General features: G+C 42.4%; 1 protein-coding gene across 1 annotated transcript in view; it reads right to left on the reverse strand.

Moving 5' to 3' along the window:
- Nucleotides 1–513: 513 nt before the first annotated feature.
- LOC136876121 (uncharacterized) overlaps nt 514–18,581 on the reverse strand; it is a 529,911-nt gene continuing 511,843 nt past the window's right edge. The window contains exon 4 of the mRNA XM_067149803.2: nt 514–830. Coding sequence (XP_067005904.1) covers nt 514–830 — 317 coding nt within the window. The remainder of the gene's footprint in view (nt 831–18,581) is intronic.

Raw genomic sequence — 18,581 nt, forward strand, 5'->3', positions numbered from 1 at the left:
CCAGTTTTACTGCACTTGTCTTAGTAACAACATAACTTGATGCGGCATGGTAAAGGAGACTTGTCAACGTAAGCAGTTTTCAACACTGATTTCCTTTTTAATTCAATTGCAGCTACGCGATTTCTGACGGATCTTCGAAATTCGTTGATACCTCTTCGACGTTTCCTTGCTTGTGCTTATCTTCTACTTTCTTGTGGAGGATACGAAAAGAGCTGAACATATTGGTTGGTTCTGACTCTTACACAAATATACTTTACCGATTATAGTTCATCCTGAGATAAAATACATTTGCTAATTTCCTTTCTATACCTTCTGGTACTATGCACACGTGTCCGATCTTCGAAATCGTCGAGAGGAATTAACTCAGTAATAAAAGCATCTTCCTTTGGTGTTGCTGATTTATTCTCTGACCCGACAATTTTATTGTGGAGATCACAGTTAAAGTCTTTGGGATGTATAGATGGCGCAGGTTCCCAGCTAGTAACGTTGAGAACCTGCAGCCTACAGCCACTACTATGCAAGGAGCGTTGAGAGCGGCGAATATCGCATGATCTTAGACAGTAAGATCCAGAGGACGCTGGCCAGGACGCAGAGGGTGACTCCACCCCAACCAAGATCCAAGCTCCAAGACGTGGTGAAGACCCGCGCCGTGAGAAACTCGGCATCCAACATCTGCTGAGCGCTGTGCTGCGACGGCGAGACGCCATCTATGAGCACGTTGTTGACGTCCTTACCGGTTCCAAGGCAGTCCGCAACAGAACTGTCCTTGTTGGTTTTGCTCTGCTGCCGTTTGAAGTGGATGATGGTCAGAGTAAACATGGCGAATGTGGCTGAAACATAAAATATCGGTATTAGAATCAGTGCTAAAGGAGAATCCTGAAAACATATCTTTAGTTACACAGAATATGAGACATCACATACAGCACACTTCATAACAGTGACTTATCGTCGTTGCGCCTAGAAAAACCGCTGTGTGAAAATATTTCAGTTTAGAGCTCTGACCAGAAATGTTCTGTCATCTAAGCTTCAGTATTGCATAGACTACATCAGAGATGCTCATGCTTGGCGTTCCGTCCCTCGGGCGCCCAGCACTGTAAGCGGACATGCGGGCTGGCAGGCAATGAGCGTATTCCATTCAACCACAGTGACGTTGTAGCTACGTTACACGCCGTCAAGGTTTGGCGAAGTTCTCCCAGTCACTTTCGATCCCCCAGTGGGTGGGGGCGGTAGAATAACACCCACGGTAACCCCTGCCTGTCGTAAGAGACGACTAAAAGGGGCCCCAGGGGCTCTGAACTTTGGAACGTGGGTTGGCGACCTTAGCTGAGTCCTGGCATTGCTTCCACTTACTTGTACCAGGATCCTCACTTTCATCTATCCTATCTGACCTCCCTTGGTCAACTCTTATTCTTTTCCGACCCGGACGGTATTACGTATGGAGACCTAGGGAGTCTTTCATTTTCACGCCCTTCCTGGCCCTTGCCTTCCTTTGGCCGATATCTTCATTTTTCGAAGTGTCGGACCCTTCAATTTTTCTCTCTGATTAGTGTTATATAGAGGAGGGTTGCCCAGTTGAAATTCCTCTTAAAACAGTAAGCACCACCACCACCACCACCACCACCACCACCACCACCACCACCACCACCACCACCACCACCACCACCACCACAAACACCAGTCTTTCGATCACTGCGGTGATACACGAGTTTGAAATGGAGGTAGAAAATAATGAAAGAAAGGGCAGAAATGCACGTAATTTTCAATTTACGTTGTAAGAAGTTATTTGCGTCCATTGCAGTTTATGTATTTTGACCGAATACAATAAAGAGTTAGGCCTACTACGTCAAAGATTTTTATAATGTACGTAATGGATTACAATTTTCGCTATTAAATTTTAAGAGGTGTTTTAGAAACATTTCTAATATGATGCGATGTTAAAATGGATAAGCGTGGCTTGTGGTTGTTTGGATTTAAATTATCTGATAAACTCACAAACAATCCGATCATGCTTTCTGGGAATAACATCAGTTAGGTCATTTATTTGAAGACATACTGTGTTATCTATCAGGTAGATATATTTACATTGTTGTTGTAGGCCTACTTTAATCTTGGAGAGTAAATATCTATGTCCTCACTCGTGATGAAACTTCCTCTCTCCATTTAGAGGCTAGCTGTTATCATCGGACGCCTGTTAAATTTTAAACACTATTTTCAGAAATTCAGTGAACAGAGAAAGTTACACGAAACTACAACAATGTGAAAAATCAAGCAGCAAACTTGTTAAATTATGTAATTTTATAAATTTTTGCTTAATGAATAGCAGGAATTTTACTTAACAAATAGAAATACTGTCGTGTCTATCCAAGGAATCGTAAATCGTAGCTTGTACGTTTAAACCCTGTAGATTATAACAAACAAATTATAACGTGTCAGTTTTCTTTGATTGAATAACTATAAGAAAATAAAACTGACCGTTTATATTGAGCGCAGTACAAATCAATCGGAATATCTTGAAAAGGTCAGTTATTTTTGCGATTACAGCGCATTATTTTAAATATTGCACCCCAATCACCATTTCGCTGAGTAGTGGAGGAGAGCTTCGTAATCACAACTGAACGTCAGTGCTCCTTCCTTGCAAAGTGTGTCCGCTCTCTCGCTTAACTGTGACGTATGCTTGTTACGTACGATGCCCGCATCTACGTCACACCAGCCCGGCCGCACTGGGCTAGCCTCAACGGGCGCCCTGCTGAGCACCTCTGGACTACATCAAATAATTTTCGTTCTAAGTGATACATGTGCTGCGGGTCAGTATTTCTCCCCTTAACATTGTCACATGGAGGTATTTCGGGGCGCAATGAAGATATGCAACATGCCACACAAGCCAGGCCCTTCTTTGACAAGTTTCGTTCGTAAACAATAAGTCCAGATACATTGAGAATTATACAAAGCTCAACACATTTTCAGACCATGAAGACTTTTGGAGCAGTAGATGGCAAAAGCTTGTACTATACGTAACCTCAGCACTAAGTGTGACAGAATGGTTTGCTCTCTACCCGGCCGCTTTTTCTGCCAGGAATTAACCTGATACTCATTTTTGGTGTAGACTGAGGGAACCCCAGAGCCATATGCCTGACCACAAGTGGAAATCTCGTTTGTAAAATTTTCCACCTCCTGACGGAGGTAATCTAGCCGATGCACTTCTGGGTGAACCGAACACGCCTTAAGAGCATCAATTGGGCAGCTCATTTGTTAATAATAATAAATAATAATAATAATAATAATAATAATAATTTTACGTACAACTAACTACATTTTTACGTTTTTCTTTCATTTTCACGCCCTTCCTGGCCCTTGCCTTCCTTTGGCCGATATCTTCATTTTTCGAAGTGTCGGACCCTTCAATTTTTCTCTCTGATTAGTGTTATATAGAGGAGGGTTGCCCAGTTGAAATTCCTCTTAAAACAGTAAGCACCACCACCACCACCACCACCACCACAACCACCAGTCTTTCGATCACTGCGGTGATCCACGAGTTTGAAATGGAGGTAGAAAATAATGAAAGAAAAGGCAGAAATGCACGTAATTTTCAATTTACGTTGTAAGAAGTTATTTGCGTCCATTGCAGTTTATGTATTTTGACCGAATACAATAAAGAGTTAGGCCTACTACGTCAAAGATTTTTATAATGTACGTAATGGATTACAATTTTCGCTATTAAATTTTTTTTTTTTTTTTTTGCTAGGGGCTTTACGTCGCACCGACACAGATAGGTCTTATGGCGACGATGGGATAGGAAAGGACTAGGAGTTGGAAGGAAGCGGCCGTGGCCTTATTTAAGGTACAGCCCCAGCATTTGCCTGGTGTGAAAATGGGAAACCACGGAAAACCATTTTCAGGGCTGCCGATAGTGGGATTCGAACCTACTATCTCCCGGATGCAAGCTCACAGCCGCGCGCCTCTACGCGCACGGCCAACTCGCCCGGTCTATTAAATTTTAAGAGGTGTTTTAGAAACATTTCTAATATAATGCGATGTTAAAATGGATAAGCTGTGGCTTGTGGTTGTTTGGATTTAAATTATCTGATAAACTCACAAACAATCCGATCATGCTTACTGGGAATAACATCAGTTAGATCATTTATTTGAAGACATACTGTGTTATCTATCAGGTAGATATATTTACATTGTTGTTGTAGGCCTACTTTAATCTTGGAGAGTAAATATCTATGTCCTCACTTGTGATGAAACTTCCTCTCTCCATTTAGAGGCTAGCTGTTATCATCGGACGCCTGTTAAATTTTAAACACTATTTCCAGAAATTCAGTGAACAGAGAAAGTTACACGAAACTACAACACTGTGAAAAATCAAGCAGCAAACTTGTTAAATTATGTAATTTTATAAATTTTTGCTTAATGAATAGCAGGAATTTTACTTAACAAATAGAAATACTGTCATGTCTATCCAAGGAATCGTAAATCGTAGCTTGTACGTTTAAACCCTGTAGATTATAACAAACAAATTATAACGTGTCAGTTTTCTTTGATTGAATAACTATAAGAAAATAAAACTGACCGTTTATATTGAGCGCAGTACAAATCAATCGGAATATCTTGAAAAGGTCAGTTATTTTTGCGATTACAGCGCATTATTTTAAATATTGCACCCCAATCACCATTTCGCTGAGTAGTGGAGGAGAGCTTCGTAATCACAACTGAACGTCAGTGCTCCTTCCTTGCAAAGTGTGTCCGCTCTCTCGCTTAACTGTGACGTATGCTTGTTACGTACGATGCCCGCATCTACGTCACACCAGCCCGGCCGCACTGGGCTAGCCTCAACGGGCGCCCTGCTGAGCACCTCTGGACTACATCAAATAATTTTCGTTCTAAGTGATACATGTGCCGCGGGTCAGTATTTCTCCCCTTAACATTGTCACATGGAGGTATTTCGGGGCGCAATGAAGATATGCAACATGCCACACAAGCCAGGCCCTTCTTTGACAAATTTCGTTCGTAAACAATAAGTCCAGATACATTGAGAATTATACAAAGCTCAACACATTTTCAGACCATGAAGACTTTTGGAGCAGCAGATGGCAAAAGCTTGTACTATACGTAACCTCAGCACTAAGTGTGACAGAATGGTTTGCTCTCTACCTGGCCGCTTTTTCTGCCCGCTTTTTCTGCCAGGAATTAACCTGATACTCATTTTTGGTGTAGACTGAGGGAACCCCAGAGCCATATGCCTGACCACAAGTGGAAATCTCGTTTGTAAAATTTTCCACCTCCTGACGGAGGTAATCTAGCCGATGCACTTCTGGGTGAACCGAACACGCCTTAAGAGCATCAATTGGGCAGCTCATTTGTTAATAATAATAATAATAATAATAATAATAATAATTTTACGTACAACTAACTACATTTTTACGTTTTTCGGAGAACCCGAGCTGCCGGAAGTTTATCTCTCAGGAGTTATTTTATATGCCAGTAAATCTACAGACATGGGGTTAGCGTAACTGAGCACCTTCAAACTACCACAGGACTGGGCCAGGATCGAACCTGTAAATTTGGGCTCGGAAGACCAGCGCTCTTCCGTCTGAGCTACTCAGCCCGGAATACTACTACTACTACTACTACTACTACTACTAATAATATTATTATGCTCATGTACATAGAAAACAGAACACCTTGAAAGGCTAAAGATAGGAAGCTCATATTCACAGGACATGTTCATTAGTATGTTCTGCAGAAACGATTAGCATTTCAGTCACCTAGGTTTAGCATGTGTCCTGTTGCCTAGTAGGCACTGGGTCCTCCATGGGCACTGATACCTTGCTCCATACATGATGGCATCGACGCGTATAAGGCGTGAATGACGCCCTGGGATATAATAGCCATACATGCTGCATTAACCTGGTTCCACAGTTCATCCTTGGGGGTTAGCATTGGGTCCCAGTGCCGCACCCCTCGTTTCACCATATCCCACACATTTTCGATTGGTGACAAGTCCGGTGATCGGGCGGGCCAGGGCAACAGTCTGACATCCTGTGACAACAAGAAGGCACGTGTTCGTGCAGCAACATTTGGTCGCGCATTGTCCTGCTGAAATATGGCGTCTGGGGTGTCGTGCAGAAAGGGTATAGCTGCGGGTCGCAGGATGTCATTCACGTAGGTCAAACTGGTCACAGTACCCTGGGCACGCAACAACTGTGATTTGTGTTGCATCCAATAGCACCCTACACCATAAGGCCTTGAGTTGGCGCTATGTGTCTTGTGCGAATATAGTCAGTGTGATACATCTTCCCCTGTTTGTGGCGATTCAAAATGCGGCCATCATTTTCAAACAAATAAGAACCCGTATTCGTCAGTAAACACTATCTGCTGCCATTCGTATCCCCAGTGGCATCGTTCCATATGTCATTGCAGTCTAGCATGTTTATGCACATTAGTCAACGGTAGGCGGAGACGTGGACGACGCGCCGGTAACTCAGACCGTAATAAACGGCGACGGACTCTCCCTCCTGATAGTGTACGATATGTTACACTGTTCCTCTGTTGCGCGAGAGCCGAGGAAGACGCAGATCTGTCCTACAATACCATTCGGATGAAGTGTCGATCTTCTCGAGGGGTGGTATGGATGGTGCTACCAGACCCATCTCTTCGTCGTGTGCGGCCTTCTCTGAACCATTCTGTACACACCCGTTGCACTGCCGACACACTTCGTCCCACACGAGCAGCAATTTTTCGGATGGGTGCATCACGTTCTCTCATGACAATAATGCACCCTCTTTCAAACTAACTCATTTTACGGTACGGTTCTTGCATACGTCTGCGAGGCATCTTGCACGTCTGCTCAAGTCACACTGATCCATTACCGTCGGTTTAAAGCGACAAAGAGAGCCGCAGGCACATTTTACCAGCCAGTGGTGGTGCGCCGAGATATCGATGTGGACCTTGAACCTGAGGGCCGACATGCTTCAAATGCTAATTATTCTTCAGAACACACTAATGCACATGCTCTGTGAGTATGAGCTTCCTATCTCTAGTCTTTCAAGGTGTTATGGTTTTTATGAACATGAGTGTAATAATAGTCGTATGACTTCAGTTCCCATCAGCTGGACTGTTTAACTGATGCTATTTCGACTGCCTATGTGTCAATTTTAATGTTCATTTTTACTCTACCAAGGAATTCTTGTTTGGCAACCTATGGCTGAGTTTTAATTAATGTTATCGGGTAGAACTGGATGTGATACAAAACAAAACACTACAAACCACCAAAGAAACGCACGTTAGTGCGGAGGAGGAAGAGGATGTTTAACTACAGCGGACAAGACTTTTGCTCCGTTGTTCTTTACGTGACGCTTTCCTCTGCTTCCTTCTCTTCCCACTATGTCTCTACACTGTCTGGAATCCAGCTCTACCGGGCGAGTTGGCCGTGCGTGTAGAGGCGCGGGGCTGTGAGCTTGCATCCGGGAGATAGTAGGTTCGAATCCCACTATCGGCAGCCCTGAAAATGGTTTTCCGTGGTTTCCCATTTTCACACCAGGCAAATGCTGGGGCTGTACCTTAATTAAGGCCACGGCCGCTTCCTTCCAACTCCTAGGCCTTTCCTATCCTATCGTCGCCATAAGACCTATCTGTGTCGGTGCGACGTAAAGCCCCTAGAAAAAAAATCCAGCTCTTATCCATTTTAAATCTCCTGATATGGAGTTGGCCGTGCGGTTAGAGGCGCGCAGCTGTGAGCTTGCATTCGAGAGATAGTGGGTTCGAACCCCACTATCGGCAGCCCTGCAGATGGTTTACCGTGGTTTCCCTTCTTTACACCAACCTTGGCTCTACCTTAATTAAGACCACGGCCGCTTCATTCCCACTCCCAGTCCTTTCCTATTCCACCGTCGCCATAAGACCTACCTGTGTCGGTGCGACGTAAAGCAAATAGCAAACATAACCACTCTCTTGCTGATATCTTCATAACTCTTACAACATCTATTCCATTCGATATTCTGTAAATATGTAATTACCAGGGATTGAATCTGGTCTGTTAATTTTCTCCTATTATCACTTCGTTACCAGTTCTTCTTTTGGGCTCTTTCTAGTTTCTTGGAGTTGGCGCTTAGGGTTGATTTGGCTCTTACCTACTCCAACCGTATGTGGAGGGATGTATTCACTACTGCGTCTGTTTTGTGCTGGATGGTAGTGTGGTATGTTGTACGTCGATTGTGTATTAAGACAAACACAAACACCCATTCTCCGAGCAAGAAGAATTCACCGTACGGAGTTAAAATTCGCGTCTCGGCCGAGAATCGAACCCGCTGATAGCTCAGAGTAAAACACTTGTTTGGGAATACGATTATTTGGCATGCGAACTACATGCCCTATAGATCATAGCTGGCGTCTTTAAACCATCAATTCTATACTGGAGGTGTATGACTCTTCAAGAACGCTGATATTTGTGCGCTTGTCTTGCCAAGTTATTTGTAGTATTCTCCTCAAGCAACGCTGATTATATTGTTCCAGCTTCTTAAGGTGTCGACTGTAGCATGTCCAGGATTCTTATTCGTAGAGTAAGGTTGGAACTGCAACAGAATTGCACACACGAATCTTTGTTGCGATATTGACATCATGACTGTAAAAAAAACTCGAGATCTTAACTTAGCAAAGGATGCTCCTGCACGGTTAATTCTGTGTTGCATTTCTGAATCTATATTTGCGCTTGATGAGAGGGTGTTGCCAAGGTATGGAAAGGTGTTTACAACTTGAAGGCTCACTCCACCAATTGTGACATTGATATCTCATTGACCTTCCCCAGGGGCTGATTGGTATAGGATCTGTATTTTGCTGTAATTCAGTTTGAATGCGATCTTGTAGTACGCAGGATTATCACAAGCTTTTCTTGTGTCTGAGCTACGACAGCATTATCATCAGCGTACTATGACTCAACTAATGCTGCAGAGAATGTCCGAGTTCCTGCCTTTAAACGGCTCAAATTAAAAAGTTTACCATCCATCCTGTAAGGTATATGTATTCCTGGAGGGAGATCATCTCTGACAAGTTCCATGACAGCGGCAATATACAAGGAAAACAAAGTGGGGGCTATCACACAGCCTTGATTAACACCGGTATTGATATGGGATGGTTCTCCCATAGAGCCATTGCCAATGGCAGCTGCCATCATATCAGTGTAGAGCAATTTCAAGATGACAATACATTTCTGCGGAAAACCATATAGAGCTAAAATTTTCCACAAAGCTTCTCGGTTCACAGAGTCAAATGTCTTAGTAAGATCAATAAAGACAATATGTCTATTTTGTTCTCTACATTTTTCCTGAAGTTGACGAGCTGTGAATGTCATATCTCCGAGGTTCCTCTAGAAGGCCTCAAGCCACACTGACTCTCTGGAAGTATTTTCTCCACCAAGGGTACAATACGATTTGCCAAGATTCGAGCAATAAGCTTTCTCTGGCACGACAGTAAGAATATTCCCCGATAGTTATTGCAGTTTATTCGAGCCCCTTTCTTAAATATGGGAACTACCAGACTGTTTCTGAAAACAGGAGGAATTTATTCAGTGCTCCAAATTTTGACAATCAGTTCTTTTATATATCTTGTGAGTTCCTCATCTCCTTCCTTGAGATCTTCCGCTGGTATACCATCAGGACCGGAGGCTTTGTGACGCTTTGCTTGATTGACAGCATGCTTAACTTCATCTAGTGTTGGCGGGGAGCCAAGTTCTTCATCGATGGGAGCTTGTTTTAATATATCATGCAACGTTTCATCAATAATCGATTCCTGGTTCAAGAGGTCTTCAAAATGCTCTTTCCATCTATTCACGATGGAGTATGATTTATTAAAAGTTTACTCTTATCGCTGGACCAAAGGGGATTCCTCCCAAAAGTAAACTGCTTTTGTCGCTTGGAAGAACTGTCGTGAATCTTTATCTGCTAGTTTTTGCAACTCTTTTGCCTTTGCTGTCCACCCTGCATTTTGGAGCTGACGGGTTTTTCTTTGGACATTTGCTTTGACAATACTTACGGCTTGTTCATATCCATTCGCCATGCTTGCAAGGCTTTTCACTTCTCTGAGATCAATGCTTCAATTTCTTTATGATTTTCATCAAACCAGTCCTGATGTTTTCTGGTCTTATATCTTACTGTTTCTTTGCAAGCACCTTGAATAGTGGTCTTCAAACCCTCCCAGTGTTGGGTTACATCAGGTTGATTTTCCTTCCGCGAAGTCCGATGAAAGAGCTCTCTGTATTTTGAAGTAATTTCTGTATTGCCAAACTTCTCGGTGTCAAATGCATGTCTGCAGCTCTTCTGTTGTTTCCTCCTCTGGGTGGACAGTGACAAAAGCATCAGTGATCTAATAAGTCGGATATCTGTCCAACAGTCATCAGCTCCCGTCATTGCTTTGGTGATGAGAACATCGCGTAGATCTTGCTTGCGGACCATTACATAGTCAATGAGATGCAAGTGTTTCGATCTAGGATACTGCCATGATGTTTTGAAGCGAAATCTTTGGCGAAAGATGGTGTTGATGATTATCAATCTAAGCTCAGCTTATTTTGAGAGGATTCTAATACCATTGGAGTTTTCACTGCCAACTTCCTCCTTGCCAATGACACCATTCCATACTTTGTGGTCCTTTCCCACTCTGGCATTAAAATCACCAAGCAAGATGATCTTGTCCAGGCGATTGATGTTTGATAGGATGTCATCCAGATCTGAATAGAATGTTTCTTTGATGTCGTCATAAGAATCTAATGTGGGGACATATGCCCAAATTACAGTGGCATTCTGGTCGCCATTTAATCGAAGTCTTAATGTTATGATGCGTTCATTATGTCCAGTTAGAAGCTCAAGCAGGTCTCTGAGAAGCTTATTCTTGATGGCAAAGCCTCCTCCATGTATTTGGTGTTCGTTGGTAGGTTTACTCTTCCAGAAGAAAGTGTATCCAGCACCGTTCTTCTTCAGCAAGACGGGTCTCCTGGAGTGCTGCTATGTCTATATTATATCTTCGTAACTCTCTACACGCAAGGGATGTTCTCCTTTCGGGTCTCTCATTTGAAGGGTCTTCATTAACTTCTTAGCTTCCATGTAGCAAAATATAATTTCTTTCTTGTTGGACGCGGCTATCCAATCGGTGCTAGAAATGGCTGACTATCTTTAGGGCACCTTTTCTAGCCCCTTCCCCATGTGAGGTGAGACGAACGATCACACATCTACCGCCTACGTGCCAAGTTATCACTAGGGCTTCCAGACAGCACAATCTTGCCCCCATCGCAACTTTCTAATCACAGCAGGACTTTGGAAGGGTCAATTTGTTGTTGGAAGACTGCTGTGCGTGAGGTTCTTTCAGAGTGAGAGTGTTGCTGCACTTCAACAAACGCACTGTACTTGATGACTAAGGAACTGTTTTTAATGGCAAGCGGATGCAAGACGATTGAAGGGTTCCTAGTCACTGCGGCCTTCGTCTGCCATTCCAGCCGAGGAGGGGCTTACTGTCCTTACGCCTGGTTCGCCGTTGAGGACTTTCTTTGCCGTTGACCAAATATGGTTCATCCGCCTTTAGGGGAAGTTTTCCGCCCCAAGGGCAAGAGAGTGCCCTGAACTATGATGAATTTATGTGTCATTTCCTACAAAAAGTCTTCATCAAACCTACTAAGGGAGAGCTCATCCGCTCGTAGCCATTGGTTCTCCCCTAGTTTGCCAGTTTGGTACTGGCCGCCTGACCCTGGACCAGACAGTCGCAGGTAGTACCTTCTACTGTCACATACGGTAGCAGGGTGTTCCTGACCTGACCTAAACCCACAATGTGACCTCATATCAAATCGACTGTACCCGAATTGGCTCTGAAGCTCTGCTTCGACCCCCCCCCCCCTCAGTTACGTATCCCCTTCCTCAAGTTTCACCGCCTGAAATTTGGGCTGAACAAATAAATGCTGCGAGTACTTCCATTCGAAGTTTAATTCTTAATTTTATTCTACTCATACCAAATTTTTAAGCTGTATTTATACTTTAATTGGAATCCAAAATAACGCAGACATCAAACTAGGCAGTAAGAAGAAATGCAGAGACAAACAACTTGAAAAAGAGACATTTCTTTAAAATTCTATAAAATAAGAGTCATTTCTTTAAAATTCTATAAAGTAATACAGAGGACATCATATTACACGTAAAAGTGATTATGTTTTCCAAAAATGTTAAAAAGTCATGCACTTTTTTGTACTTCATTTAGGCCTACATTTCTTTCTGCTACTACAGATTGCCATAAGACAATAGAACTGCAGGCTTTCGACGCAATCTGCCATTAAGACCAAATCGTCAGCATAGGCCAGACTCCTTACTACATTTCCACCTACCTGAATCCCTCCCTGCCACTTTATCCCTTTCAGCAGATGATCCATATAAACTACGAACAACAAAGGTGAAAGATTACAGCCTTGCCTAACCTCTGTAAGTACCCTGAACCAAGAACTCATTCTACCATCAATTTTCATTGCAGCTTAATTGCCAAAAGAAATGCGTTTGATTGATTTTAATAATCTACCCTTAATCCCATAGTCCCCCAGTATGGCGAACATATTTTCCCGCGGCACCCTGTCATATACTTTCTCTAGATCTACGAAACACAAACACAACTGTCTATTCCTCTCGTACAAAATAAAGTAAGCGTAAACAAAACCACGTGACTTCGACTGCTTCACACTTCGTTCCTCTTTCGTCCGCCCAGTAAATAAGCAATTTTTCTTCTTCTTCTTCTTCTTCTTAATCTGTTTACCCCCCAGGGTTGGCTTTTCCCTCAGACTCAGCGAGGGATCCCACCTCTACCGCCTCAAGGGCAGTGTCCTGGAGTGTGAGACATTGGGTCGAGGGATACAACTGGAGAGGGTGACCAGTGCTTCGCCCAAGTGGCCGCACCTGCTATTCTGGACAGGGGTCTTGGTGGGGGATGGGAAGATTGTAAGGGATAGACAAGGAAAAGGGAAGGAAACGGCCGTGGCCTTAAGTTAGTTACCATCCCGGCATTTGCCTGGAAGAGAAGTGGGAAACCACGGAAAATCACTTCCAGGATGGCTGAGGTGGGAATCGAACCCATCTCTACTCAGTTGACCTCCCGAGGCTGAATGGACCCCGTTCCAGCCCTCGTACCACTTTTCAAATTTCGTGGCAGAATCAGGAATCGAACCCGGGCCTCCGAGGGTGGCAGATAATCACACTAACCACTACACCACACAGGCGGACAACAGTTCATTTCTAAATTTAAAAATACGTGTTGTTTCTGAAAGTTTGAAGTATATAGTATTGAATGCGAAAACGTTTTATCGATAGAAAATTATATTATTATTCTAAGCTTCTGGTCGATAACTTAAATATCCGAGATCTGCTCGCGAAAATCCCTATTTATCGGTAGCTGTAAGCCGAGGCCACGAGGAAAGTCACGCGCGGATGCACGACCTTGAGTTAGTTCGTTTTAATGGCTGGTGTTGTGGAACATAAGCGAGGGAAACCTCTGAAAAGTGGAGAGAAGACTAGTGTCTTAAATGTATTTAATATGTTTATTGCTTACAGTGCGTGGAAAGAATTTTCTACTACCGGGTAAAGAGAGGCCGCGTGTTAGAAGAGTTTTGGACATGGAGGCTATGAATTTGTCCGTTCTACTATACGGAGGAAAGTGTTGTATACAAGGAACTTGGTATACAAGGCACAACATAAAAGTTTATTGCTTCAACACATTTATACAATATGTACATGACATAGAACGAAACTTTTCTTGAAGCTTGTTGAGTTGCACACGTTTAATGTTAATATAAGGTAGTAGGCTGAGGGCCTGAGTATTATTTACATAGGTACAATTGGAGATTCCTATATACATTCAATCTTGTCTTGGTGAGACAGTCTATTCAAATGAGAGAATGTTCTTGATAGTAGAAAACTATCGGTCACGTGTAATAACAAGTGGAACTTGTAGAGAGAGTTCGTATTAGCAGAATGCTAACAGGAGGAGTATAACTTGCAAGAAACTTGCGCCTAATGTTCATATATAACAGAATGTTATGATTGGAGTCGGAGCACTGTAGGGGACTTGAGTGAGTAGCAGAATGCTTGGATGGGTGCTCGACGTGGCTACGGGATGCAGGATGAATGAGGCAATGTCCAGAGGTGAAACCTCACGGCCAGGAATCAGTCCACCTATTCAAGAGGGTGCCTCCGTGTCTGACTTGCGGTGTAGTCTGGTCGTTGGACACTGCGGTAGTCTTGGAGAGGCGAGAAACGTTGCTTCTTTTGTAGCGCTGGCTGACGTCACCGACGATCACGTCAGCGCACTGCAGCCTGCCTCGTGGTCTCTGGAAACATCGATGTGTCGGGCGGGCTGCGGAGATTGTAGGCGCGGAGGACACACAACAGGAAGTACACATACTTTATAAAAACGATGAATCCCCTACTATTAACAAAATTTTATCGGTTGTAAATTCTGATACTTAACTCCCAGATTTAAAAAATCCTCCCTTTACATGCTACTGAAATAAATAGGTTTCGAGTTCATCAGTAGAAATCGAAAAGCCTCGTAGTGGACAGAGGTGTTATAGGGCTATATTGTAACGTAAGGTTTATCTCCGCAAGATAACAGAATTTAGAGGGGTTGTCAATTTAGGAGAGGAATCTAGTGATGCAAGTGACAGCGAATCGTTCGATCTACAGGAAATTGAGCCTTTAGCAAGTTCGGATTAATGAAATAATAAAATGTCACGTAAGTAGGCATGCTTGTTAATTTCCATGACAAATATATTTTATAACAATGATGATGTATTTTTGTTACCGTATGTCAGATACGTTCATATGTCTATATCTGTCAATTTTCATTTATGTCCGGCTCCATGGCTAACTGGTTAGTGCGCTAGCCTTTGGCCACCGGGTCCCGGGTTCGATTCCCGGCTAGGGCTGGAATTTTAACCATAATTGGTTAATTCCCTGACACGGGGGCTGGGTGTATGTGTCGTCTTCATCATCATTTCATCCTCATCACGACGCGCAGGTCGTCTACGGGTGTCAAATAAAAAAAGACCTGCATCTGGCGACCCGAACTTGTCCTCGGACACTCCCGGCACGAAAAGCCATACGCCATTTCTATTTTTCATTTATGTTAATAATGACGTAAAGAGCAGGCAGCTAGACATGTGGACACGGGGAGTGATACACAATTATTTTATATGTCTACTTTATTCTTTCGTTGGAACCAGTTTTAGTACACGTTCTAATGTTTCTGTCTTCCTGCAGCGGATTTTTCCAGACTTCGACTGTGGGTAGCCCTTACGAAAGCGACATTGACTTTTAGTTCGATTGCATCTCTCCATTCAGAACGGCTGATTCCTGTTCTTGTTTGCAGCCATCTGTTAGCTAAGGGGCAGTCTGCATAGAGAATGACGCCTTTGCAACGAGTACTACCCTAAACAACTATAAAAGACGAAGCTTGTGGCTAAAGTACTTCACAACTGCAATAACATTTTAACCAGACCGACGTAATGTAGACAGTCGTAAGTCTGTTGAACTGGGAAGGAAAATATTGATCCAGTCGGGATTGAAGTAGTGCTTGGGAGCCAATTTGGATGCAAACCAGGAGCCATTCTGAAACACTTGTCAAATACTAAAAGTGATGGTAATGCGTCTATGAGGCATTCTCTGTTTTCAATGCCCTCATCATGTTGACTGATTGTGCATCTCCACACACACACACACACACACACACACACACACACACACACACACACACACACACACACACACACACACACACACACACACACACACACACACACACACACACACACACACACACACACACACACACGCACACACGCGCCTCATATCACTGTCGCTATAACGTATTATTGTGCCCGTTCTAGATGTTACATACAATTTGAATTCTAATCATTTATATCTTTACGATGATAATAGTTCATCAGCAAGCATTTCTGTATAAAATTATGTATAGTACAATGATTTTAGTTACTGTATTTGCTTGCTCGGGTGAACTTCAACGTGAAACGATTACTCTGTAGACATTCCCTTTTCGTCAGTCAAAGAAATTCATCACAGGTGAGAATATGTGAAGAGTGTAATAAAGTAACCTTAATTGTATTGTTAATGATAATGATTTTGCAATCGCAATTCACGTTTCCTAGTTTGAATTTTTTTTACATGTATCTGATTTATTAGCGTGCCTACCGGCGGCCCCAGGTTCGATTCCCGGCCAGATCAGGGATTTTTACCTGGACCTGAGGGCTGGTTCGAGCTCCAATCAGCCCACGTGATTAGAATTGAGGAGCTACCTGACGGTGAGATTGCGGCCCCGGTCTAGAAAGCCAAGAATAACGGCCGAGAGGATTCGTTGTGCTGATCACACGACACCTCGTAATCTGCAGGCCTTTGGGCTGAGCAGCGGTCGCTTGGTAGGCCAAGGCCCTTCAAGGGCTGTAGTGCCATGGGGTTTGGTTTGGTTTATCTCATTTATTAGGTTTCGTCCAAGGTTAATACTAACTTTAATATTAATTTAATATAATTAGAAATACGTTTTTGAAGACATTTGTCTGGAGCGTTGCATTATTTGGAAGTGTACATGGACGATAACTAGCTCAGAAAGAAAGAGAATAAGAGCTTTTGAAATGTGGTGTTACAGAAGAGTGCTGAACGAGAGATGGGTAGATAAATTCACGAATGAAGAGATGTTGAATCGAAATGGTGAGAGGAGTACGATTTGGAAAAATTTGATGAGAAGAAGAGACAGAATTATAGGACACGTCTAAAGACACCGAGGACTTGTTCAGTTAGTTTTTCAGGGAAGTGGAGGAGGTAAAAACGGCAGGGGTGTGAATATGACAAGCAGATTAGAGAAGATGTAGGATGTAGTAGTTACATATATAAATGAAACGGTTAGCACAGGATAGGGTGGAATAGGGAGCTGCAGTCTATGTTTTAAAATAATTTTATACAGTTGTACCCAGTGTAATTCTATATGCTCTCACTTTTGTAGATTTCTTTTAAGCGTGGAATATTTCTGTAGTTTCGTTAATGATAAAGTTATTTCAATGTACTAATTAGATTTTAAAAACTTGTAATATTTGTAGTTGAAGATGCTGGTTTGCCTGCGAAGTAGTGAATAATTTGTTTTGCTTCTTCTATTCCTTTCTGTCTCCCGCTTTCCTTTGTTCGTTTTGTACTTTTCTTCATGTTTTATTTATGTAACATGTACTGCCTTTCTTAATTGGAGGGAAGCTCTGTAAAAGACAATGCTGAAATACATAATTAAATTATGTATGTATACCAAATTACATCCAAATTGGACCATTCTTTATGGATGCTTAGCTTTCTTTCTGAGTGAATATGTTTATCGAAAAGAAAACTTTCTGAAACTGAGCTCCTCTGGAAGCCCTTTACCTTCTGCAATTGAGGACCTGAATTTCCGAATATCAGGAAAGGGGTAAAACTTAACATTTATGTTGTGTTTGCTTATTTTTATTCAGTTTTATTTTACATAAGGCATTAACCACAATACATTAATTTAAGGTAAAACTAATTTTTCTACCAATTATTTCATCTCTAAAACATGATAAAGAGTGGAGTCAGTATGATTTAGTAGCAGATGCTTACAAATACACGGAAGTTACGTTATAGATATTATTATAAAAAATGTTCGAACCGCACTGTCGGCAGCCCTGAAGATGGTTTTCCGGGGTTTTCCATTTTCACGCCAGCCGTATGCCGGGGATGTACCTTAATTAAGGTCACGACCCCTTCCTTTCCACTCCTAGCCCATCCCTCGTTGCCATAAGACCTATCAGTGTTGGTGCGGCGTAGAGTAAATAGTTTGAAAAAGTTATCATAAAAATCTTTTGGGAAAGAAGGAATGACGTATAAGTTTTGTATTTATTATTTATACTTATTTATGACATATTTGTTAGCTATTTATTACATACTATAATCCACAGTACTGGTCTCTGTCCGCCCGTATCACCTTCGTCATGCTTAACAAAATAATACTTGCTTTTCACTTCCTAAAACTCTTTCACACTCTGGACAGATCATGTAACTGAGATGTAATGTTTTTTTACTCATAGTCACTTCCATAATCTGATTCATTACTACCACCATTATTGCCTGGTTTTGATTTTAGGGATTAGTGGTACTTTCTGCCCTCTTCTGCAATGTACTTCATGAGTGTTTTTACTATCATCAGTATTGGCTGATTTAATAGGCAGGGGATCACCATCCATGCCCCTGTCTGGAAAAGATATACGCTTGATGTTCGGTTTCTTAATTGTAAAGTAGGTTAAACTTATTCCAGACACGGTTGAAGACGCCTGCTCTCGATTCTTACGTCGTCTGCTGTACATTTTATTCTTTTCCTTGTAACACGTTACCTTGAAGTACCTATTTAATCTATGGTTCAATCTACTTATAACCATGCCAATTCCAGTCGATCACCTGAATTCCAAATCATGCTATCTCCTTAGACATGCCATGGTTTAGAATTCAGATGAAGTTTCAAGCTTACATTTTACATAGTATTGAGCAGGAATAGGACTG

This window comes from Anabrus simplex, chromosome 6, assembly GCF_040414725.1.
Source record: "Anabrus simplex isolate iqAnaSimp1 chromosome 6, ASM4041472v1, whole genome shotgun sequence".
NCBI lineage: Eukaryota > Metazoa > Arthropoda > Insecta > Orthoptera > Tettigoniidae > Anabrus > Anabrus simplex.